General features: G+C 41.7%; 1 protein-coding gene across 3 annotated transcripts in view; it reads left to right on the top strand.

The window, feature by feature from the left end:
* The window catches only part of cep85l (centrosomal protein 85, like), a 231,099-nt gene that overhangs the window by 29,725 nt on the left and 175,089 nt on the right, over positions 1-26,285 (top strand). For all 3 annotated transcript variants that reach the window (XM_052025282.1, XM_052025281.1, XM_052025280.1), the window contains exon 2: positions 12,527-12,688. In XM_052025282.1, coding sequence (XP_051881242.1) covers positions 12,527-12,688 — 162 coding nt within the window. The remainder of the gene's footprint in view (positions 1-12,526; positions 12,689-26,285) is intronic.

The following is a 26,285-nucleotide window of genomic DNA, read 5'->3' as shown; positions in this document are numbered from 1 at the left end:
GTCCTAGACCCAACAATGTTCAGCTGCTTCACCAATGACCTTCTGTCTATTACTAGATTAGAAGTGGGGAAGTTTGCTACTGTTTGCACAATGTTCAGTTCCTTTCGCAATTACCCAGCAAAATAAAGCAGCATGCATGACTGTGTAGCAAGACCTGGACAAAAAAGCATTGGCTGATGGGTGGCAAGTAACATCTACCCCACACAAATGCCAATCAATGACCATCCCCAACAAGAGACAGTAAACTACTTACCATTAGCGACAATCGTGCCAATGAATGTCAAGACCCCATTTTCAATATCCTCGGGAGCCAGAGCCGGACCATCTAAGAGCAGGTCAGAGGGTAGGGAATTATGTGGTGAGTGACTCACCTGGCATCCAAAAGTCATTCCACCGTCACCAAGGTGTATGTCAGGAATGTGATGGAATCCCTTCCTCTTGGCTGGATGAATGCAGTTCCAATATCACTCAAGAAACTAGATGTAATCTAAGGCAATGCAGCCAGCCTGAATAACACCCCATTGATCACTCTAAAATTCATCCTCTCCATCAACCGTTCATAGTGGCTTCAATTGTACCATCAACAAAATCCACTGCCATTGCTCTCCTTGGTGGTTCCAACAAAATCTCCCAAACCTGCAACATTGTGCTTCCAAGTAGGAGCAGGATAACAAGCTGGTACAAACACCACCACCTACAGGTTTCCCTCCATGTCAAACATCATTCTGCCTTGGAAAAGGATAACTCTTCCTTCATTTCCACTGGATCTAAATCCTGAACCACCATCCCTGACATCATAAGGACCGCAGATGGTGGCTGACCACTACCTTCTTGGGCAGCATTGGTAAGATGCTGTAAAATGAATTTTTAAATAAAATCTAGTACTATGAAGGTATTTAGAAACTTAATGGCAATATAATTGCAGGCAAGGTATGACTGTGAATACACTTGCTTGGATGAATCCAACTCCAACAACACGAGAAGCCTTTCGGAATTGAGGAGTAAGCAGTCGGTGTAGAAAAGTGGACTTGAAGCAAATGATAAGCCATGATCTTGTTCCTTGTGTTCATTTTTTGGCACACAGATGCAATATTGGGACTAGAGCCAGTGTAGGTTTAATTTCAGGTAGTTTTCTCCCTCATGAGGAGCATTTGGATAGAGTTGTCACTGCTGGAGACGGTTAGTGTGTAACTGCTTTGTACCCATTGCACTTTTCTCCAGTTTCTATTCCAAAACGTGACATGCCATAATTGTATTACCACTCTTATGCTCTTGGGTACAGCATTGGTTTCACTCTTGTGTATAGTTTGACAATGTTTTGAGTGTGTCTGTACTTCCAATATCTCTTTTCTATGGTAAAGAATTCCAAGGATATTACAATGGTCTACAGCACTGTATGATGTCAGATGTTGTGGGCAAGCATTTCTTTTTCATGAATCAGCCTTCCAGGTACAAATTACATTCAAGATTGCACAAAATTATCAAAACAATATTTTTCCTTTTGACTCTTGCATCTGTTTAAACTTGTTTGTAAATTGCTGAATGTAAAATTTGCCAAAAGCTAGTACAATTAGGCAATGTTTGTGAAACTCTCTTAATTCTTGTGTTTGGGGAAAATTATTGAAGAGTTTTAATGTGCTCAGATGTAGTCAGCTTCATCACTAAAAAAGCACCTTTGGTCACAATGCCTGGTCTATCACTAGTAACTCCATTTCAGATAATTGACAATGACTAACAGAAGCAAAACTGTACACAACCATTTACTAGTTTCTTTAGTGTAAGCATTTCTCCAATAAATGAAAATAAGCCTTTTAAGGCATGCCAATAGGACTGTTGTGGCTTTTTTTAAAATCTAATTTTATGAGCCATTTCCAAGGCTGACAGATCAGAGCCATATTCACAAATTTGCACTTGAGTATGGCTAGTTTTGTAGTTGGGATCCACTTCCAGTGTAATTTCTTTTAAACTAGGGAAAAATATTGCCGAACTTCTATTTTTGCTGGATTCAAAATGTTCAGTCTTTTGGTTTGGCTAATGCCAACATAATCTGCTGGAAATTCCAGGCCTGCACTGTATAAATTTTTTCTGGGTTCCCTATGCTAAATGCATAATATAGTACCAAGTATCAATTAGTCTTGGCATCCAAAGCTTTTGGGCACTGGGTTCCCTGAAAGAAATCTGGTTGTACCAAGTGGTATGCCAATCTAATAAGTGAAACCCATAGCCACCTGCCCCCACTGCCCCTCATTTCCCCAAACAAAGTGGAATGGGATAATCAGTTTAGTTAATACACCAACTGGAAAAATTTCAAGGACACTGCCCCTCCCTTATCAAAGGCAAATTAAAGAGAAAATGGACAATTAGATTTTTGAATAGAGGTGGCACTGAAAGCAAAAATGTAAACAACAGACTTTTAGTTAGTAGCTTGAAAGAAAGGCATTGCAAAAAACTTGGAAATGGGGAACCTTGAAAGGCACGTGTGGTTTATTATTTCTTTACTAACATTCGACAAGAGAAGTGATGTATGCAGTCTCAGAGCTCAATGTCACCTGCCTTCAGCAGTGAGACTTTATGATCAAGAAGTGAACACCCACATAGCCTTTATTATTTGCATGTTTCGTGCTACTCACTGAGGCTGACTTTCCACTCCTGCCTTTTACACCCATGTGTAGCTTCAGCTATTTAGAATGCGCTTAGGGAAAACAAACATGATAGGATGAGGTCAAGAACTTATCATTAAACTAGTTTATTCCGCAAATGGTAGATGATCATTCAGTGTAATAATCAAAGTAAATTCCACATCCTTACAGAGAATCTACAGCACAGAAGCAGGCCATTCATCTCCCACTGGTTTAAGATGCTATTTATATTCCTCCCACTCTAATTACTACTTCCCACTCTGCCTTTAATTCCTTCTTCCTGGTGAATACAATCTTATTGGTCTATTTCCCAAGGAATGGGAACTAAAAACTAAATGGCATAGGTTTAAGGTGAGAGGTGAAAGATTTAAAAGGGACTTGAAAGGAAACTACTTCTTGCAGAGGGTGGTGCATTATATGGAATGACCTGCCAGAGAAAGTGGTTGAGTCAGGTACAATAACAGCATTCAAAAGACATTTAGATAAGTACATGGGTAGGAGGGGTTTAGAAGGATGTGGGCTAAATGCAGGCAAATGGGACTAGGACTAGCTTGGTGGGCACCATGATCGGCATGGATAAGTTGGGCCGAAGGGCCTATTTCTATGCTGTATTATTCTATGACTTTAAATGAAGTGACACCAAGCAATGGAGTTGTGAATTTCACTTCCCTCATTTAAAAACATGGAAAGAAATGATACAAGTGCCAAATATTGTGGATGATGGAAATGCTCACCAGGTTAGGAAGCATCAGGAGAGAGAGAGAGATGCTGAGATAATGTTTCAGGGTGATGACCTTCAGTAACAGTAAACCGTGAGCCATTTCACATTTGTGGATTACACTTGTTTTTGGTGCGACTGCTGAGAAATTCTAGTGCACCTTAAAAGGTGTACTGGATGGGCACAAGAGCAATGACTACTTGGTGCTCGGCCTTTGGTTGATAACTACAGTCTTGCTCAAGGCTACTGGCCAGGACTTGTATGTTTATTGCTACTCTTTCGAGGCCAAGTTCAGGATGATGATAGGAGTGGGGTGAGGTGCTGGGGTTAGGGGTGGTGCATTACAATCCTACAGTTTAATGGAAGTGGTGGGGAAAAGACAATAATGCTATAACCATTGACAAGTGGATTGGGACCAGATAACCATTGCTACAAGAGCAGTGAATTCGGATTACAATTAGTACGTTTGCTAATTTATGGTTATTTGAATGGTGGTTATTTGGATGGAAATTATTACAAAAACCATCAATACTAATTATTGTTAGCTAAAGGTGAAACAACCAGGTTATCATTACAATGGCCATTTATTCAAATTACAGTTATTCCATTAGGAGCCAATCCAGACTAGGGTTAGTACAATGGTCATCAATCCAGATTGCAGTTATTAAGAGATGAATTGGGTTGCAATTGCTATAGTAGCTGTCAAACCAGATTATGCTATCTTTAATGGCCATCAAACCAAATTGCTGTAAACATAATGACCGCCAATGCACGTAATCCTACATTGGTTGCTGATAAAGATTGATGTAATGTCATTGGTCACTGATCTTGATAGCTGTTTCTTCAGCAACCATTGACCAGGTTGCTGTTACCTAGCAGCCACTAATAGGTCCTCCCCAGGTTACCACTGCCCAAATTTGTAACAGCTTTTATATATGAACAAGCGTTTAGGAGACCAGTGGGATGGATTTGCTGGGTGCTGTAGGGCTGCAAGCATCCCCTGCTGAGTGGAGATGGAATGGGGCATTCCCAGGTGCTGCCGCCTTCCCCCACCACTGCCCCACCACTCCCCCCCACCACCTGAGCTGCAACATTCAATGGCTGGGTCAAGCCGAGCAGAGCTGGGAGCACTGAGCAGACGCTCTCACCCACGGAGTCCGTGAGACAGGCTGATGGCTGGATGGCTGCTCTTCCCATGCCTGCTCACTCTCTTGTCACAGCTACTTCTGTGATCCTCTCCTGTTTTCATTCATTTCTGACTTGCAAACTGGGTTATGAACAATTCTCGGGAATGGAACCCTGTCATAACCTGGAGAGGACTTGTATCTAGATTCTTTTCAGGCAATGGATCTGAAATTTCTTCTTATTGTCTCTCTTATTTTTTCTTTTAAAATAGTAATTCATCCTGGTACTAAAGGAACACAATTATCAAACACAAGTGGGGCAGGAAATAATTAAATAGCCCCTTCAGTAAAATGGGAGAAGTGGAGTGCATTAATTTTTGTATTTTGCAGCTTCAGAATTAAAACAGTGGTATCGTGCCTTTTCATTTATGCCTGAAATAAATACTCTTTCACACAAGATGATGACTACAGTTATTTTAATTTTATCAGATGTGAGAGTTACTGGGAAACTGTACAGAATTTATTTCCTTGTGCCACATTCATGTTTTTGTGGTGTGTGTATGCCTTTAATAACTAGTCCAATATGGTACGACTTTGGATACATAAAGCTATAAATGTTGCTGTTAGTTAGGCTTTGTTAGACATCTGTAAAGTTGCTTGGTTACTTGCCTTGCTAACCAGCAACGTAGGGAAAATTTATGGATGCTGCATTAGTGATAAGTTTCGGATGTTGCTGCTGAGGAAGTGACAAGACCATTAGTGAAAGAGAGAAAAACATGGCTTTTCTTGATAGAGCTGTAGTGACGACAGGTGGTTTGGGTATTAATGAGCTGATAAAGTATGAGGGGTTTCTGTCCTTTGCTTTGTATATGGAATGCATGGAGGTATTCCCAAGACCAAGTATGTGCTTGAGGACAGAGAAGAGAGCAACGTGACTACAGCTGAAAAATAAAAAGATAATGCCACAACTATTGATGTGATTGGACGTACAAAACATGAGTAAGTTTATTAGAACTGGACTAGGATATCTTAATTGTGATCAGGTAGAGCAAATTGCATGGGTATTAAGGTCCCTCAAGAAGGTGCTTGCCAGTAAAGATACTGGTCCTTGCCAGCCTTGAGTGCAAGGGAGAAAAGTTGTATAACGGTCCTGATGGAAAATCAACCACGTGCTAGAATCAGAGAGCAAAGAAGTCAAGTTGGGTGTGTTAAATGGAATTTACTGTACACCTGCAATACTGAACAATGCATCAATTGAAAACATCACAATCAGCATGTGCTTTGACGATGCTGCAAACCAATCAGTTATTGGACAAAATATGCACTGTGAATAAGTGAATGCCAAGTAAACTGGTGTTAAGCACCTTTTCAGGAGGGACTCTGTAGAACTTAGTGAAGATGAAACCATGTACCTACATCTATGGGCATCAATTGGATCAAGATGCGAGTAATGCAGAAGTGAAAATAAGTGTATGCCTAGCTAAATTTTATAATTGTTGGCTGTTACGTACTTTGTTTATATTTATTTGTATAATATTGGTAATTGGTGCATGTTAATAGGCAATTAAAATTTTACATATATAGATATGTATTGTTGTCATGGGTGTGTTACTTCTTGGGGCAGGCACTGCAGTGTATAAAGAATGTGTATCTTTTAAGACTGATATGTGGTATGACTACGGATATATTGTTGTTTCAATCATTTGCTGTTGAGTACTTTTGTCCATTATTAAATGATGTTTGGCTCGAAGCTCTGTCCTGTGACCTACTAAAGAGCAATGTAGAGAAGGATCTACAGATGTTACAACCAGCAAAATATTTTTATTAAGTAATGTGCTGTTTTGAAAGTCGTTTGTTTATTCATCATAAGATCATTTTTTTCCTAAAACCTTGTTTCATGTATGCTGCAAAGTATTTTGAAATGATACACCAGAGTGCAAAATAAATCAGTACTCTAATGCACAGTTGGGCTAATGAAGATGTGGGAGATTTCCATCATGTGATGACTCATTCTCTGCTGATCCCTTCGCACTGTCAGTTCCAGTCATGGAGTTCTGTGAAGATTGCTGAGCTGTGCTATATAGATCAACTGGGAAAGTGCACAAGGGAATGGCAGATGGAATTTATCTTGGAAGGGGATGTAGTGATGATTTTTTGGAAGTTAAACCAAGGCGCTGGGAGCATTGTTGAACAATGAAACCTTGGGATATAAGTACATAATTCCTTGAAAATGGGAACACAGGGTGGTGAGGAGGGCATATAGCCAGCTTGCCTTCATCAGACAAGTCATTGAATACAAGTTGCGAAGTCATGTTACAGTTGTACAAAACATTGGTTAGGTCACAGTTGGAATATTGCATGCAGTTCTTGTCACCACACTATAGGGAGGGCATGATTAAACTAGAGAGGATGTAAAAAAAAGATTCACAATGATATTATCTGGATTGGAGGGCTTGAGTCATCAGGAGAGACTGGATGGGCTGGGACAGTTTTCCCTGGAGTGAAAGAGGCTGAGAGGTGACATGATAGAGGTATATAAAATTTATGAGAGGCATAAGGTTGATAACCAGTGTCTGTTTCCCATGTAGGGGTGTCTAAAATTTGAGGGCGTTAGTTTAAGATGGGAGGGAAGAGATTTAAAGGAGATCTGAGAAGTTTATTTTTCACTCAAATAGTAGTTGGTATCTGGAATGTGCTGCCAGAGATTATGGAGGCAGGAACAGTAACAACATTTAAGCATCTGGGTAGGTACTTGAATGAGCAGGGCATTGAGGAATATGGAATTAATGTAGGCAAGTGTGTTATAAATAGGCATGATGGTTGGCATAGATGCGGTGAGCTGAAGGGCCTGTTTCTCTGCTGTACAGCGCAATAACTCTATAACAACAGAGCTCGCAAACAGACCTCATGGCTCCATTTTTCCCATTTGTTGTAGCAAAGCGTTCAACAGCTTCTCTCCTTACACCAACATTAATTATGCAACTTCTAACTTTTGCTCATATATGGCACAATTCCTTGCTCTATTATTCAGCTCTTTCGCTGAGGCAAATGTAGGTCAAATATTTTGGGTTTTAAGTACATCTCTGAAGGAAATAATAAATATTTGAAGTAAAAGGGGAGGAAGATGGAGGTTTCCATTTGAATCTACTCCATTTTTTTGATGAAGAACTTCATTCATGTTATTTACTGGACTGTTGACAATGGAGTATCTCTTATCAGGATACTCACTTCTCTGGGCTACAGGTGAGTGGCCATCAAACAGCCTGAGCCCCTGAAGATCCACCCAAAATACATCTATGTTTTAATCTATGTATTAATTAATATTCTTCAAAGCTTATGCTGTGAACTGCCCCAGTTTCTCCTGTATTTAATGAATTAAAAGCCAACCTTAGAATTTGACCTTCAGTCAAAGGAACAATTAAAATTTACCTTGTGCAAGCAAACCATTCAACACATATCAGGATAGTGTGTTTCAGTTTCCTAATTTTTTCTTGTCCTATATCACTCTTCACTTCAGATATTCATGGATATTTTCCTTTGAAAACTTTCATTTGAACTTTGTTGCACCTGTTGGTTTCTCATCTGGAGTAGATAATGGTCTGGAAAAAATCTCTAGAACAATTGAATCCTTTTCTGTTGCCAGTGGTATCTTGTTCTAAGTCTTCAAAGTGCAATCTCCTTTGATTTAGAAATTCATACTTGATTCAGTGCAGATGGCTCCATTAACTTCCAGGATAAGAGGAAGAAACAAAGGACTGCAGATGCTGGAATCCAGATGAAAAACATGATGATGCTGGAGGAACTCAGCAGGCCAGGCAGCATCCGTGGAGAAAAGCAGGTGTTCGATGTTTCGGGCCAGGACCCTTCTTCAGGAAGTTGACCGCCTGCTTTTCTCCACGGATGCTGTCTGGCCTGCTGAGTTCCTCCAGCATCGTGTTTTTCAAATTCCAGGATAACTTTGGCATTCTGTCCTTGTCTTTCATTGTAGCAGGATGTCATCGATATCACAGGATGTACATAGGATTATAGCATTGTAGCCAGTACGGAAACATTAAGGGAAGGGCAGGACTGATAACTTCACTTTCCAGGGTATAGATGTTTTGGACATGACAGAGTAGGATTCAAAAGAGGTGGAGGAGTTGCACTATTGATAAGAGAGAATGTCATGGCTGTGCTAAGAGAGAACATTTTAGAGAGCTCATCCAACAAGGCCATATGGGTGGAGCTCAGGAAGAAAAAGGGTGCAATCAATTTGATAACATTGTACTACAGGCTTCCCTATAGCCAGCAGGAGTTAGAGGAACAGGTATGCTGGCAGGCCGTGGAAAGATGTAAAAACAACGGGGCTATTTGTAGCAGGCAATTTTAACTTCCACCCCAATAGTGCCAGGGGCTTAGATGTGGCAAAATTTGTTAGGTGCATGCAGGAGGGTTTCTTCAAACAATATGTAGATTGTCCAACTTGGGATGGGTAATACTAAATGTTATATTGGAGAATGAACCTGGCTAGGTGATCAAATTTTCAGTGGGGAACAGTTACTGTAATTTCATAAGTTTTAAGATGGCTAAGGATAAGACTAGTTTTTGGGTGAAAGTACTGAATTGGGGGAAAGCTAATTACACCAGTATTAGACGGTAACTGGAAAAAGTAGATTGGGAGTGGCTCTGAGGCTAAAACTACATCTGTCATGTGGAAGTCTTTTAAAGCTAGTTGATTGGAGTTCAGGACCAGCATGTTCCTGTGAGGATGAAAGACTAGGATGGCAAGGTTTGGGAACCTTGAATGGCGAGAGCTATTGTAAGTTTAGTCAAAAAAAGAGAAAGGAAGCATATGCAAGGTTTAGGAAGCTGAAATTGGACAAGGACCTTGAGGAATATAAAAGAAGCAGGAAAGAACATGTACAAGAAATTAGAAGGACTGAAAGGGGCCATAAAATGTCCCTGGTAAGTACGATTAAGGAGAATCCCAAGAAATTTTAAACATGTATTAGGAGCAAGAGGGTAGTAAGGTAAAGGGTAGGTCCACTTCAGGACAAAGGAGGCAATTTATGTGTAAGCCAGAGGAAGTGGGTGAGGTCCTTAATGAATACTTTGCACCTGCATTCACTCAGGAGAAGGACATGATGTTAAGATTAGGGAGGGGTATGTTGTACTTTTAACCCTGAAACTATTTCACTTCTGGAGATGACCATTGCCTGATACTTCTGTGCCTTGAATATTACTTACCACTTAGCAGCCCCCATCTGAATATTGTCTAGCTCCTGCTGCATAGAAAGGTGGACTGCTTCATTTTCTGAGAGCTGCAAATGGGTTTGAACAATGTGCCATCATCAGTGAGTATACTCACTTCTGATCTATTGAGTGGAAAGTCATTGATGAAGCAGCTGAAGATGGTTGGGCCAAGATATTGCTCTGAGAAACTCCTGCAATGATGTCCTGCTGCTTGGATGGTTGACTTCCAACAGCCATAACCATCTTCCTTTCACGTATTATAATACAAGTTTTTGCCCTTGATGTCCACTGACTAGTTTTACCAAGGCTCATTGATACTACACTTGGTCAAATGCTGCCTTGATATCGAGGGCAGTCACTCCCAGCTCACCTCTAGAATTCAGCTCTTGGATCCTTGTTAGTTTAAGGCTGCAATAAGGTCAGCAGCTGAATGGATATCGTTGAGTAGATTATAAATGAGTAAATATTGTTTGATTACACTGTTGATGACACCTACAGCTGATGTATGATAATTAGCCAGACTGGATTTGTCCTGCTTTTCGCAAACAGAGCAATTTTCTACACTGTTGGTTAGATGCTACTGTTGTAGTTATACAGGAACAGCTTGGCTAGAGGCACAGATAGAATTGTAGAGTGTAAGTCTTCAGTACTACCTCTGAGATATTGTCTGGTGTCATGGTCTTTGCTGCATCCAGTGCTCTCAGCAGTTTTTTGATATCACATAGAGAGAATTGAGCTTGTTGAAGACTGGCTTCTATGATGGTGGGGATCTCAGGAGGAAGCTGAGATGAATCATCCATTTTGTAGTTCTGATTAAACGTACTTTGACCTTGTCTTTGGCACTCACATGCTGGGCCAGCCTGTACCCTATCTTTTGGCTGTTTAACTGTCTACCTCCATTAATGACAAGATATAGGAGAACTCAAAACTTTGACCTGATTAATGGCTGTGGGATATTATAGATATTATATTGCATTCTGTTTTTGACAGTGTGCATTCCCTTGTTACAGATTCACCAGAATCTATGCTTGGGTTCCCCCACCTCTCCCACCTCCCTCTGCATTGAACCAGAGTTGGTACCTTGCCTTACAATGGCGGAGTAAGAGATTTGTTGGGCCGTAAGTCTGGTTGTGGTGGACATCTGAGAGGTCCACAGCACCTCACAGATGTCCAGATTTGATTTGCTGAATCTCTTCTGAGTTTGTCTCATTTAGAATGACTTCCTGTGGGGCTGGAACTGTGCAGTGGTTACTTCTATCCATGTTATCATGGACAGGTGCATCTTCTACAAGTAGCTTGGTGGGGACAAGGTTTAAACCTCTTGTTGGATTGATCATTACTTAACACACTTCCAATCTGCTAACTATGTCCTTTAGGACACAAACAACTGGATCAGTGGTGTTGCTACCAAGCCACACTTGGTGATGGACATTTTGAAATTTTCTACACATAGTATGTTTGTGGTCTTGCTATTCTTGGTGTTTCCTCCCAGTGCTGTTCAACATGAGCATTGAGGGAGGACAGTAGGTAGTAAGCTGGAGGGGTTTTCTTGATCACATTTGACCTGATACCATAAGACTTTATGGAGTCTGAGTTAATGATGAGCACTTCCAGGGCCACACACTCCCATCTGGTTGCCACTGTATGACCACCTCTGGTAAAATCTATCCTTCCAGAGGAACAAGAATGGTTTTGTGAAACTGGCTATGACTTGTGTTGGCTCTTTTAATTTAGAAATAAAATCAGAAAATGCCGAAGATACTCAGCAGGTCAGGCAGTATTGATAGAGGGAGAAACAGAAGTAATGTTTCGGGTTGATGACATTTCATAAGAATGGGAAACGTGAATAAATAAGCATGTTTTCAGCTGCAGACAGAGTGGGGGGAGTGGAGAAGACAAAGGGTATGTTTGTGATAGGGTGGAGACAAATACTATTGATGTTGCCCAAGAGAATGATAAATGCTTGTTAATCATAGCTGATCTGTTTTCTATTTTCTGCACTTATTTCAGTTATCCAGAAACTGCTTCTCTCAATTCCAGTGTTCTTTTCGTCTACTCTACCCTCATTCGTCTCCCTCTGTTTAAACTTTTCCATACAGATCTGCTATAATCAATGAATATTCATCACCCTGTCTTAGCTTCAGCTCTTTCTCTCTGTAGCTTTAAATACACTTGTTTCCCTTACTTATTTTAGTTTTCATCGACTGTCTCTGTGTCTCTGTAAATACTGCCTGACCTGTTGAGAACCTTCAGCATTTTCTGTTTTTGTTATTTTGGGTTTTCACCATCTGCAGATTTTTTAGATGCTATCTAAGGTAGACTGGGAGTGACATTGCTGCCTACACATGCACTAAATAGCAAAAACAACAGACAGAACTGCCCAATCTCTCAACCTTTGGATTGGATCAAAGCTCAGCAGTCCTGTTACATCTGAATAGTGGTGGACAGTTAAACAGCAAATTGGAGGAGGTGGCTGCAAGAATACAGCAATTCTGCCAGTGTAAAGGAGTGGTTATTTTTGGTTCTGGGCATACTTCCTATGTTAAAATTTTGACAATGAAGTACATTGTCTATGGCTGTAAAACAGTGAGGCAGGTCTGCCTTCTGACCACGTGCTTCACAAATGTATTTGAAACTGAAGCAAAGTCATGGAGTGAGTTGCGTGAAATTAAATACAAACTTTCAAAACAGAGAATTGCAGGGTTGCCTTCAGGTTTTTGTTTTCTCTTGTAATATTCTTGTAGTATTAACCCTGTTTACAGACAAAAATCTATCAGTTTTTCTAATCCATGCTTCAATCTATCATTGCCCAGGTCCTGATGTTCCACATACAGGATGGGTTCCAGGTTATGAGGCAGTGTGGCCAGCCCCCACACTTTTGACCAGTGGTCGGAACAACACCAGCAGAAGATTCAGCGCTACCTCCGATAGTGGAGACACTGGAATAGGCACTTCAAGTTCAGATAGCATTGAAGGTTGGTGAGATTTTGAACTAGCTGTGTGTGTAAAAAAAAATATTTACTTTAAGGTATGAGAGTGTTTATAGTTATGGGTGAAAGTAGATCTCTTGTGTTAGAAGCAGCTGATGCTTAAAGCAATAACCATGGGTGTAGTAATCTGCTAAACATGAACATGCTTCATTTTAAAATGTTGAGAGTTTTATTTGTAGTAATGGATATGGCTAGGTCATCAAAAGTGTTTAGTGTTTTTGTTTCAAATTCAAGCAATGTTGTTAAGTTTGATTATAATTATCTGGTTGTAATTATCTAGTTTAGTTACATCACTCTAAAGAGACTCTCAAGAAACAAGTAACAAAAATGTGGTAAAATAGTTCATTTGAACAATGCATAAAACTAAATCCAAAGAGAAACTCTGGGTCAACATTTGCTCTGTTCTGAAGTGTCTCTGCCATCCAATTGCAACTAGAAATGAAGGTGTTGAATTTTCTGTGGGTATGCAGTGATGAATAGGTGATCAACTATGCGCAGTGGTAGTACTTCTGCTTGTGTTCATCTTCTATTGGACCACATGATAATCTAGAAACTTTTTTTGGACATAAAATCTGGTACACATATCATCTCTGTTTCAATTGTGTATCATATAATAGTTGTACACCATTTGAGGATACAGCTAATTGAGGCTGATTTGGCAAGTGGAACATCTAATATAATGTATTGAGGCTCTCTAATATTAACAGATTATCCTTTCTTATATTATTTCTCTATTATGATGGGCATAAATAACCAGTTTCAAGGACACATACAAGGGCTGACACTGAAACATAGAGAAGCTATGTGATAATATGCAGGAAAAAAAAAGATTGTCTTTATATTACATCTCATCAAATCTCTGGAATGTCTCAATATTTCACACATAATGGATTTTCTTGAAAGATTATTGTTATTATGTAGGCAGACATGGCAGTAGCAGTTTTGCAATAATAAAAATAAATTAGTTTTTTGTACGATCAACAATACTGTATTTGGTGTAGATGGCTCTAATTATTAAGTATCTATCTTAACACATCTGTATTTATTACATGGATATAAATATTTTTAATATTCTTAAACTACAGTATTCTTGCCTATAAATAATGGATTAGTTGTTTACAGTATTACGGACAATTTAGAACCTAAACCAAGTAGCTGACATGATCATCTTTATGCACTCTTCCTCCATGTTTTACTTGGCTATTATTTTAGATTTAACTACTTCCCTGTGATAATTGGAGAAGAATATGGCACAGAAATTGCTGTGTAAATTCAGATCAGATGAAAAGTAACTCATTGAATTTGAACTGACTCAATTTTGAATTAAATAAAGACCTTGGGTAATTTCTGTCTGGTGTGGCAAGGGATTAACTGTACTATGGAGATGTATGTGATTCTGCAGATGCTGGAATCTGGACCAGCACACACAAAACACTGGAGGAACTCAGCAGGTCAGGCAGCATCTATGGCGGAAAATAAAGAGTCAACATTTTGGGTTGAGACCCTTCATCAGGACTGGAAAAGAAGAGGGTAGAAGTCAGAATAAGGTCAGGGGATGGGGAGGTGCACAGGACTAACTGCACTATTAACTGTATAACAGTCTCATATGACCCTAAAGTTCAATCAGACCGGAGAACAATCCATTGAATGTGTCTTATTGCTATGGCACTGTAGAGATCCTTTGTGCATTACAAAGGACCTAGTCAGCACAGCAGACCATTGTAATCGAACAAGTATTGTAATATTTCTTAATTTTCTTTAAACTATCTTTTCTTTTGCCTCTTTTCACTTGCACACTCTCCCTCTTTATTTCTCTCCCCCCTCCCCCTCTCACCTCTCCCTCCCCCACCATTATAATCGAACAAGTATTGTAATATGTCTTCATTTTCTTTAAACTATCTTTCTTTGCCTCTTTTACTTGCACACTCTCTCCCCCTCCCCCTCCCCTCCCCCTCCCCCCTCCCCCACCATTATAATCGAACAAGTATTGTAATATGTCTTCATTTTCTTTAAACTATCTTTCTTTTGCCTCTTTTTACTTGCACACTCTCTCCCCCTCCCCCTCCCCCCTCCCCCTCCCCCCTCCCCCCTCCCCCCCTCTCGCCCCCATTATAATTGAACGTATTGTAATATTTCTTAATTTTCTTTAAACTATCTTTCTTTTGCTTTTTTTACTTGCACACTCTCCCTTTCTCTCCGCCTCTCCCCCTCCCCCCTCCCCCCCACCATTATAATCGAACAAGTATTGTAATAGTTCTTAATTTTCTTTAAACTATCTTTCTTTTGCCTCTTTTACTTGCACACTCTCCCCCTTTCTCTCCCCCCCCTTCTCTCCCCCCTTCTCTCCCCCCCCTTCTCTCCCCCCCTTCTCTCCCCCCCTTCTCTCCCCCCCTTCTCTCCCCCCTTCTCTCCCCCCCTTCTCTCCCCCCCTTCTCTCCCCCCCTTCTCTCCCCCCCTTCTCTCCCCCCCTTCTCTCCCCCCCTTCTCTCCCCCCCTTCTCTCCCCCCTTCTCTCCCCCTTCTCTCCCCCCTTCTCTCCCCCCCTTCTCTCCCCCCCTTCTCTCCCCCCTTCTCTCCCCCCCCTTCTCTCCCCCCCCTTCTCTCCCCCCCCTTCTCTCCCCCCCCTTTCTCTCCCCCCCCTTTCTCTCCCCCCCCTTTCTCTCCCCCCCCTTTCTCTCCCCCCCCTTTCTCTCCCCCCCTTTCTCTCCCCCCCTTTCTCTCCCCCCCCTTTCTCTCCCCCCCCTTTCTCTCCCCCCCCTTTCTCTCCCCCCCCTTTCTCTCCCCCCCCTTTCTCTCCCCCCCCTTTCTCTCCCCCCCCTTTCTCTCCCCCCCCCCTTTCTCTCCCCCCCCCTTTCTCTCCCCCCCCTTTCTCTCCCCCCCTTTCTCTCCCCCCCTTTCTCTCCCCCCCCTTTCTCTCCCCCCCCTTTCTCTCCCCCCCCTTTCTCTCACCCCCCCTTTCTCTCCCCCCCTTTCTCTCCCCCCCCTTTCTCTCCCCCCCCCTTTTCTCTCCCCCCCCTTTTCTCTCCCCCCCTTTTCTCTCCCCCCCCTTTTCTCTCCCCCCCCTTTTCTCTCCCCCCCCTTTTCTCTCCCCCCCCTTTTCTCTCCCCCCCCTTTTCTCTCCCCCCTTTTCTCTCCCCCCCTTTTCTCTCCCCCCCCCTTTTCCTCTCCCCCCCCTTTTCTCTCCCCCCCCTTTTCTCTCCCCCCCCTTTTCTCTCCCCCCCCCTTTTCTCTCCCCCCCCCTTTCTCTCCCCCCCCCCTTTCTCTCCCCCCCCCTTTTCTCTCCCCCCCCCTTTTCTCTCCCCCCCCCTTTTCTCTCCCCCCCCCCTTTTCTCTCCCCCCCCCTTTTCTCTCCCCCCCCCTTTTCTCTCCCCCCCCCCTTTCTCTCCCCCCCCCCTTTCTCTCCCCCCCCTTTCTCTCACCCCCCCTTTCTCTCCCCCCCCCCTTTTCTCTCCCCCCCCCCTTTTCTCTCCCCCCCCCCTTTTCTCTCCCCCCCCCCTTTTCTCTCCCCCCCCCCCTTTTCTCTCCCCCCCCCCTTTTCTCTCCCCTTTTCTCTCCCCCCCCCCTTTCTCTCCCCCCCCCTTTTCTCTCCCCCCCCCTTTTCTCCTCCCCCCCCCCTTTTCTCCTCCCCCCCCCCTTTTCTCTCCCCCCCCCTTTTCTCTCCCCCCCCCCTTTTCTCTCCCCCCCCCCCTTTCTGCATTCATTCCATCTGTATCGCTCTTTGTACCTAATGTGGGGTTGAATTCACCTATTCTAATTCCTAGTTTTCAGCAAGGTCCCAACTGTCCTCTTATCCTTAACAGATTATTATCAGCATCTTCAAGGTACACTTTCACTTTGGTATCAGAAAGGTCATAAACTCAAGTTTAATACAGGATTAAGCAGGAATCTAGTTTGGCTGTTCACTGATGGAATCCTTGCGTATCCACTGCCTTCCAATTGAGCCATTAACTGAAACATTTTTGAACTTTAAAAGAGCACGAGAGTCCAACCAAAAGAGCATGGCACAAAATGCTCCTTTCCAGCAGTGGCCATGGGTCATGAACTGCACATTTTCTTGACAAGGCAGAAATTGCAGCTCTATAACTGTGGTTACTGGTGCTCAACAAAACCAGGAACACGTTAGTCAGGGTTTGGGAATGAATCAGCATCTAAAGGGTCAGCATAGTCACATTAATATCTCACTCACTATCTCCCAGCCTCACTTTTCAACAGTGAGCATAATGTTAAGTAATTCATTGGGGCTCCCTTCACTGATTATAAAAGCAAAATTGTTTCTGTCATATGATCTGTCTGCAGTGATCAGCCCACACCTCACAGTGGCTTGGGGCCTCTCATGGCATGGGAGGCAATCAAGCCTGCTCCTCAGGTGGGTGGTGCCAGCCATAGCAAAGCATGCATTGTCCTCTCTCCTCTGCCTTCCATCACCTCATTGACAATGTTTTTCTGCTGCCATACTGTGAGAGTTTTTCAGTACTTGGTGCTCAGCATGGCAGCTGCCAGCTCTGCATTGGGATCTGCACAGGAAAAGCAGAGATCCCATTTTAGCGCACTAATTCATGTGCTACTTCTCATCTATTTTGCAATTCACTATTTTTCTGATTTTTTTCAGGAAATGGGATGGGTGTTCGCATTATAGGCAGCACATGTTTAATGTACCAAAAGAAAGTGAACTCCAATTTCTTGACAACTCTGCCTATTTATGAGCATCAGTTTAGGCTTTCATTTTCTGGTATGACCTAATATGTATTCAGTATCCCTGAGAAGTAGATTTTAAAACATCTTTTTTAAAAGAATCTTTTTTTTCTTTGCAGCCCCAGTCAGTTGTGTGGTACAGTTGTATCAGAGAGACACTGATCAAATGGAAAAATGGTACAGGCAGACAAATGGAGATGTGAGAGATAGTCCCTTATTGGCATAATAGATCCATCTTAATGTTGTTTGTGCATTTTTATTTTTTTATTCTTGAAAGGCAAATACAATGAAGTTTTTATAAGAAGTCCAAAGAAGACAGAATTGATGAGTTCCGATTGATTTTGTACTTTGCGTTAGTTTGTATTACCTTATGTGCTTGCACTATTCGGGGTAGGGACTGCAAAGGTTTTAGCTGTAAGGCTGCAGAGCCAAGGTTATTCAGAGGATGCAAACACAAGATAATATTTCACTAAAAGGTTACATGCTAACTTGAGTAGTGTAGTCAACATGATGGCACCAGGGCTGCTAAAGTAAGACACAGGTTTACTTTAGGTTCAACATTCTTCAGGTATTATTACCTTTTAGGATGGCAAGAAAAAGAATCACAAAGACAGTGTTTCAGGAATGGATAATCTCAGCTACCTCTTATCCTTGCTGTCTTAAGAGAATTTTTTCAGTTACCTAATTGCAAGATAATTAAGCTTAACTAGGAATCTGATGGCATTGTGAGCTTTTGAAGAAGTAACATTTCTGTAGTATGTAATATCAGTTGGAAGCTATCGTAGCTATGTTAAGGCTATACCACTTTAAGAATAATGTGACTAACTGATTGGCTGTTGCAATGTTGTTTTGTGTGTGAAGTTGCTGAGACTATTTCTGCCTGTGGTGGAGAAAGCCATTGAAAGAATACTTCCTAACATTTTTTATTTTAGTTACTAATTTTCTCAGTATTTTGAGAGAGATGATGGTACTAAAGACTTAATTATGCTTCCTCAATTATGAATCCGCTGTTGGTTAGCTATGGTGTGCTAAGTTATCAATTGAACTTGAGGACACAAAACAAAACACAATACTTTGTCCTTATAAACCTGCCAAGAACCCTTGTCCGACTCAGCAGCTTTCAATCAGTCTCTGAGGTGGTATTATGGTCCTTTTTGGTCCTTTCTGCAGGTGTGTTGTAAGTGGTTCTGCTTGCTGCATTGGTCTGTAGGTAAGGCATATTTCACTTGAAGCAGTCCGTACTGGCTGATGTCTTGGTTCATTCTTGGCCAGTACATCACTTCACATGCTCTACGTTTACATTTTTCCTCCCCAAGATGCCCTTCGTGTATCTTCTGGAGCATCTCCTTGCGTAGTGACACTGGAATCAGAAACCTGTTCCCTTTGAAAACCATATCTTTCACTACTGACAGTTCAGCTCTGCATGCCCAATAATCCCGAATACACATTGGACAGTATTTGCTGCTGGCCATCCTTTCCGTATTGTATCCTTGAGTACTTTCATTGTTTCATCTGCCTCTGCTGCTTTCCTAATCTGCTCTGTTCTACCGGAGATACTGGAAGAGAGGTGACAATCACGTCAACATGGGCCTGTATATCTGCATTAACCTGTTGGTCTCTCTTTTCTGTCTTGTCGACTGCTTGAGACAGAGCATCAGCAGCAAACATATATTTTCCCGGTGTGTAGATCATCTTCACATCATATTTCTGCAGCCTTAGCAACATGCGCTGTATCCTCATGGGACAGTCATTCAGTGGTTTGGACGTAATTGAGACCAATGGTTTATGGTCTGTCTCCACTTCAATAGCTTGCCCATAGATGTACTGATGGAACCTTTCACATGCATATGTAGTGGCGAGAAGCTCTTTCTCTATTTGTGCATAATTGGCTTACACACTTGATAAAGCCCTTGATGCATAGGCCACAGGTTGCCATTTGCCAACATGCTGCTGCAGTAGTACTGATCCAAGGTCGTGCTGGGACGCATCAGCTGATATCCTGATACACCTTTCCGGATCATAAAAACTTCAGCACGGGCTCTTCAGTTAGGACCCTTTTCAATGTCTGGAAACACTCTTCTTGCTCATGGGACCAAATCCATTCATATTTGTTGCTCAAGGAGTGACCTAAGTGGTGCTGACACTGTTGACAGTCGTGGGATGAACTTAGCCAGGTAAGTCACCATCCCTAAGAAATGTCTCACCTCCTCTGTTTTGAGGCCTCTCCATGTTTTTAATGGCTGACATCTTCTTGGTCAGGCTTCACTCCCTCTTAAGATATGACCTCTCCTATGAAGATCAGTGTCTTAACACCAAACTCACATTTCCTCTTTATTTAATTTCAATTGACATTCCTTGTCACGTCAAGCACTTGTCTCAGTCGAGTATCGTGTTCCTCCTTGGTGGACCCCCAGACAATGATGTCATCCATCATAGTCTCAACACCAGGTATGCCCTCAAATCATGTAGATGGTTTTATGGTAGACTTCTGGTGCGGACAGGATCCCATATGGCAGCCGAAGATAGCGATATCTTCCCCGTGGTGTGTTAACAGTGCACAGTCTCGAACTTGCCTCATCAAGCTTCATCTGCCAAAACCCAGACGGTGCGTCGAGCTTGCTAAACCATTTGGCACCTGAAAACCGGGACATGATCTCCTCCTGTGTTGGCAATTTAAAATGCTCTCTCTTGATGGCTTTATTGAGATCTCTTGGGTCTAGACATATCCGCAATGCTCCATTTTTTCTTTTGCACAATGACGAGTGAACTCACCCCATCTGTTGGTTCTTCAATTTTCTGTATGACATCCATCTGTTCCATGCGTGCTAGTTCTTGTTTAAGTTTATCTCTAAGTTGAAACGGAACTTTTCTGCATGCATGGACAACAGGAGCCACTGCCTCATCTATGTGAATTTTGTGTACACCAGGTAAGCATCCAAACTCCTCAAAGACATCTGCACACTCTTCCATGAGTGTTGTGTGGTCATCTTTGGTATGTGAAGCTACTATGAAAACTCTTTTCACGAGGTTGAGCTTTTCACATGCACTCAGATCTAATACTGGCTGTACTCTCTTTTCTACAATCAGTAGCTGTGATTTTAAGTGCTGCCCCTTGTGCTTAAAGGTTACCATACAGCCCCCTTTTACTGGAATTTTCTCTCCAGTGTAGCCTGTCACTTTTAACTTCACAGGGTAAATCTTACTCTTTACTGTGAGAGTCTTATAATCATTCATGGATAACAGATTCCCCTGAGCTCCGGTGTCAAGCTTGAATGGAATTACTGTCATATTCACAGTTACTGGAACAATCCATTCTGTTTTACCAGCAGCCAAAGTCTGTACAGAATCCACAAAGAATTCCTCCATTTTCTCATCAACTGTGTGCACCTTTCTCTTGTTAGCCCCAGCTTTGCAGCACCTTGCAAAGTGATTCTTCTTCCCACAGCTATTGCAGGACTTCCCATAAGCAGGGCACATCTTTGGTATGTATCTACCTCCACATCTGCTGCATTTGCTGTTTGAGCCTTCCTCTTTGATTTGCTGTTGCTTTCAGAAATGCCTTGGGAGCTGCTTCTCTGTTTTCACAGCATGCACTGTTGTGTCTGCTCTGTACAGCTCCTTAGCTTGTGCTCATGTGGTTTCTGCTGACCTAAACATATTCACCACCTTTTCCAGGGTCACATCTTTTTCACGCAACAGTCTTTCTCTGAGTCCATTATCTGGAATTCGACAAACTATTCTGTCTTTAACTAGTGAATTTCTCAAATCTCCAAATTCACAAGACTTACTCAGTGTGTGAAGCTCAGCTAAGTATTGGTCGAAGCTAACACCTTGTTTCTGGTCACAGGAAAAAAAATTTATATCTCTCAAATGTGATGTTTTTACTTGGGATAAAATACTCCTCAAATTTTTCCATCAAGGTGCCCAACTCAAAAGCTGTCTCATCAATTTGAAAGCTGTTACAGATGTCCAAAGCATCTTCGCCAATCACGTGCAGAAAAATAGATGCTTTCAATTTTTCATCATTCCTTCCCACTCCACTGGCATCTAAATATATGTTGAATCGCTGTTTGAAGCGGTTCCAATTATCGGCTAAATTGCCAGTAAACGGCATAGGCTTGGGAGGACTTAGCTTATCCATAACGGGAACTCTTGGCCTCTCACCTGACTCTCTCTCGGCAAATCCAGTGACTGCTGAACTTCAGGAACAATGTGTTCCTTCGCCACGCCAGCCGGCTTTTTCTCCATCTTTTTACAGCTTTTCTTTCGTACTCACTGATTGTCTTTCTCAATTGCACACAGTATTCATTTACTTTTTGTTCAGACCTCACACCAACTTCTGACACCATGTTATGTTCGTTCTTCATCAGGAGACATACTTGGCGTGGGTTTAACATCTGAACATTTATTAAAACAACAACAGGCTGCAGCAGATAGGCTGGCTGTTTTTCCCGCTCCTTCCAGCCACTTCCTCTTCCCCCATGTGACCCCTTGCATTGCCTGCTGGGAACTGTAGTTCTTTATTATAACTACATAACAACATACACCCACCTCCCCTCTTTTGTCTACCTGTCACGAGTCTGCTTTTCCCTCCTATATATTGGGTTTCCCCTTTTCCTATCTTAGTCCTGAAGAAGGGTCCTGACCTGAAACGTTGACTGCCTGCTTTTCTCCACAGATGCTGCCTGGCCTGCTGAGTTCCTCCAGTATCTTCATGTTTTTCATCAAGAGAAGGTAGCACTTGGATTCCTTACCTTAGATGCAGAAGCTTATTTTATGATGATAATCGATGTCACCAAGAGCAAACAGATAGGCTAGGAGGTCAATCCAGGGAAAGAATATTGGGAAAATGTGCATGTGATTGGTGAACAATTTCCTGGATGTTTTGTGGATTTCATTACTTTGATGATGATGGGAAGGTGCAAGGACAGGATCCTGAAGCTGAATAAGGGATGGGTACAGAGAAGAGGATCTTATGATTTAAAAATGTCGAATCTCCAAATCAATATTAATGTTACCATTTAAATTGTGACCAATTTCCAGTGAGGTTAGTGAATGTTTGCCCAGTTGCCAGTGATTCAGCCTGCTTATTTAAAAAAAAAATTACAGCAACATTGACTAAATATCGAACAGGATAGCAGAAGTGGGTAATAGAACATATCAGGCTGGTCTGAGGCACATTGACATGGTTGAATATTATACACCATCCTTTGCCAAGAGTGAAATGTGCCTACACTTTGATAGAGGCATCACTTGTAGAGAACACACACAGGAAATGTGTTGGGCAGCCTGGCTTATTAATATTGAATGCTGGAGAAATGCAAATCTGCTTGTCTTATTTAAAACAGACTGCTGGAAATACTTAGCATCTGTGGAGAAAAAAAAGAGTCAATGTTTCAGTTGTTGCCCTTCCATCAGAACTGTCTGATTTAGTTGGTTACCTGGTGTTCGGCCATCTTCTCTGCACATTGTCCTGGAACCTCGTTGGTCACAACTTCCCCTTCACAAAGGCAGATATTAACCATGTTGTAGGCAGTGATTAAGTGGTTTAGCTTTATCTCTTGTTAGGTTTCACCAGGATTCTCATGAGAAGAATGTTGAACATGAATGAGTGGGTCAGTAAAATCCTTTTGACCACAGCATCAGTGTCTATTCCACCTCTAGGGTTTAAAAATAATGCAATGAGGCACTGAGTACCAAACAGCTTGTTGCCACACAGCATGATGTGAGGTAGAAAACCCTCTAAATGCTTAATAGATACCTTCATATCAGATCAAAAAAGAAAGTTAACATTAACTAGGGACAGCTAATAGAGCTGCTGCTTCACAGTTCCAGAAACACAGAATTCTTGTGCTGTTTGTGTGGAGTTTGCACATTCTCTCTGTGACTGCAAGGGTTTCCTCTGGGCGCTCCGATTTCCTCCCACATCCCAAATACATGCAGGTTGGTAGGTTGATTGGCCACTGCAAAATGGCCCCTAGTGTGTAGGTGAGTGGTAGAATCTGAGGGGATTTCAAGGGGATTGGGGGAGAATAAAATGAGATTAGTGTTGGATTTGTGTTAAATTCATGCTTGATTTGCATGGATTCAGTTGGCAATAGAGGCTATTTCTGGGCTGTATGACTCCCACCTATTTGAAATATCTCCTGATATAATCCGATGTCTACATTATTTTGTTGCTGAAGTTTGCAGCCACAAGAAGCTGTAACCCTGAGTCCTTGAAACGGATGTGATCATGTGCAGCATATTAACGGGTCTGTGAAAAGGAAGCCACTACTTTCAATGAAAACAGTGTAGAGCGAATATCAAAGCTCTGATTGTAGTGTGGTAACAGAAAGTGAAATGTTCACAGGGCTTGTAACATTAATAGCTACAATGTTTTTCAAAAAGAATCGATCAGATACACTGGGCTATGTATTAATACATTTTCTGGATGATTACAACTTGGCCTAATAGCAGATGACAGTATTATAAGTGAGACAATGTTTTGCAATGCTACATTTTTGATCCAGCTCAAATTTTGGGAGTAATTATAGTGACATAAATAGAGTTACTTCAATGATTCCTCTGGTGCAGAGCAGATTTACTAGAATGGATCCACAGATGTGGAATTTCAGCTAAAGGGTTAGACTGGAGAAGCTAGGTTATTCTTTTTGGAATCAGTGAGTCGAGATTTGATTATGCTGTCCAAGATTGTGGTTGATTTTAAAAAAGGATAAAGAGGGAAGTTATTTCTATCAACTGGTGGTTCAAGGACCAGGATGTACAGATCTCAGATCTTGGGCAGAAGATAAAGGTGGATGTGAGTAAAAATATTTTTTTTAATTTACTGTCTGTAAGGGTAATTGTGGGGCACTTAAAAGAGAATTACTTTGCAGGGCTATGTGAGGGGGAAAAAAAGATGAGGGAATTCGGCTGGCATGGGCTCTTTGGGCCAAATGGCCTGATTCCATGCTGTAATAATTCAAAGACAGAATAGCAGGAAAGAACTGCACATAAATCAACACTGTAACCACAATCGCAGTGAGTTTCAGATCTTATTATGTTAGCTGCATACTGGAAAGTAATGGAGGGAAACACTTGGCAAGGTTGTTTAAACTCTCTGTTGCTCAAAGATCTGCTTCCGGTCACTAAATGAGTCCTAGTTTCACCGAGCAGTCAATTGGTTTACTCAGAGGGAACAGAGTCTAGGTTATTTCACCTACTGAAGATAAATACAACCAAAGTGGAAAATCAGGGCAGAACATGTTAGCCATAAACACAAAGTATCCATGGGCTACGAAATTACAGTTTATTTCAACTATATGCAAGTAGTTTTCACCTGATTGGTGGCTATAGGAGATGAGAACATTTGCAGCCTTTATCATTGAGTCATTGGGTCTTATCATGTTAGACTGGGCCTGCCCTCTAGAATCTCCACTGAGGCCCTGCACACCCTTGCTTCCCTGGGTTGGATGTGGAAGGCCCATCTCACCAATGCAGACTGGCCATGACCAGCTTTGACAGAAGGCAAAGCTGAGGTCAGAGATGTGCCTTCCGTCAAAGCTGTTATATAATTTTTTTTAATATCTTTGTTCAGAAATATTTGTAAAACTATTCTGTTGATGTAAATATTAACAAAATAAAAACTAATGCATTTTTAAAAAAGTAAAGGGAATCAAGAGTACATAGAATATGTAGAAATGATTGCAAACATTTAACTGAAGCAAAATAATCTCAAAATTACATGCTTTGCCTTGCCTGTGCTTCCTAACTTGCAGCTCTAAGATCTCCATTGAAATCAATGGTTTCAGATCTTGGAGCAGTTCTGACCATGCAGGATCTAAGAGAGGAAAGTCTAGCAGCTGAGTGTAGCAACAACTCAGGGCCCCTTCATCCCCTCCCCCCACCCCACTGCCTGAATCTGTCAGTAAGTCCTGGGCTCACAGTGCATGCATTCAAGTCCAATTTGGATTGAATGGTTGAATTCTGGCAAATTGTTTTATTATTATCACATGTACCAAGGTACAGTGAAAAACTTTGTTTTCTATGCCATCCATACAGCTCATTGCATTACAACGGTGCATTGAGGTAGTGCAAGGGAAAACAATAACAGAATGCAGAACAACAATGTTACAGTTACAGAGAGATCAGAACTGTTGGCCACAGGCCTGATATTTGGTCCAATAATGTGGTGATGTTTTAGTCACATGTCTGCATACACAGCTATGTGGACAAGGATGAGGATGCTCAATCTGCTTCTGATGCAAATAAACTCCCTTACATCCACATAACACCTTAAAGCACTCGCAAAATGGATTCTGTTGCTCTAATTTTTACTGCAGCAATCACTAAAACCTGAATGGTCACAAAAGTCAAATCATTGGAAATCCAGGTGTCACAGAAGCATAGTTAAAGACCATCTTTGGGTATAATCTAATCAAAAGCTTCGACCAGTCTGCAACCGGTCAATTGCTATGATGCCTATTGACTATTTGAACAGGTGGTCTGGAAGTGCAATACTTTACCTTTGCTTAACTTGGGGGATTGAACTTGTCCTTATGTATTCCTTTTACATTGATTCCAATGTTGAAACTAAACTCGCAGTTTCCAATACATTGCTACTTCTGTCCACATCATAAGAGAAATCAATAGCATGGCGGACCACAAAATCTACCCACCCTAGCAGCGCGGGGTAAATAATAAGCTGCACTAGTGTTATATGGTGGAAACAACACAGAATATTTTCATATAAAGAATGAAATGACTTCAACTCTTGTACCAAAATGTAAAATCTAATTGTCCTATCAGGTAGAAAGTAGCATAAATTCTGAACACAAAATACTTCTCATCATAAACACAATAGTTATCCTTGAGAAAGGGATGTTGCCATTTCACTGGGATATTTCCAG

This window comes from Pristis pectinata, chromosome 10 (genome assembly GCF_009764475.1).
Source record: "Pristis pectinata isolate sPriPec2 chromosome 10, sPriPec2.1.pri, whole genome shotgun sequence".
In the NCBI taxonomy this organism is placed as follows: domain Eukaryota; kingdom Metazoa; phylum Chordata; class Chondrichthyes; order Rhinopristiformes; family Pristidae; genus Pristis; species Pristis pectinata.
Note: the sequence above shows the minus strand (reverse complement) of the source record. Positions and strands in the feature narration are given on the sequence as shown.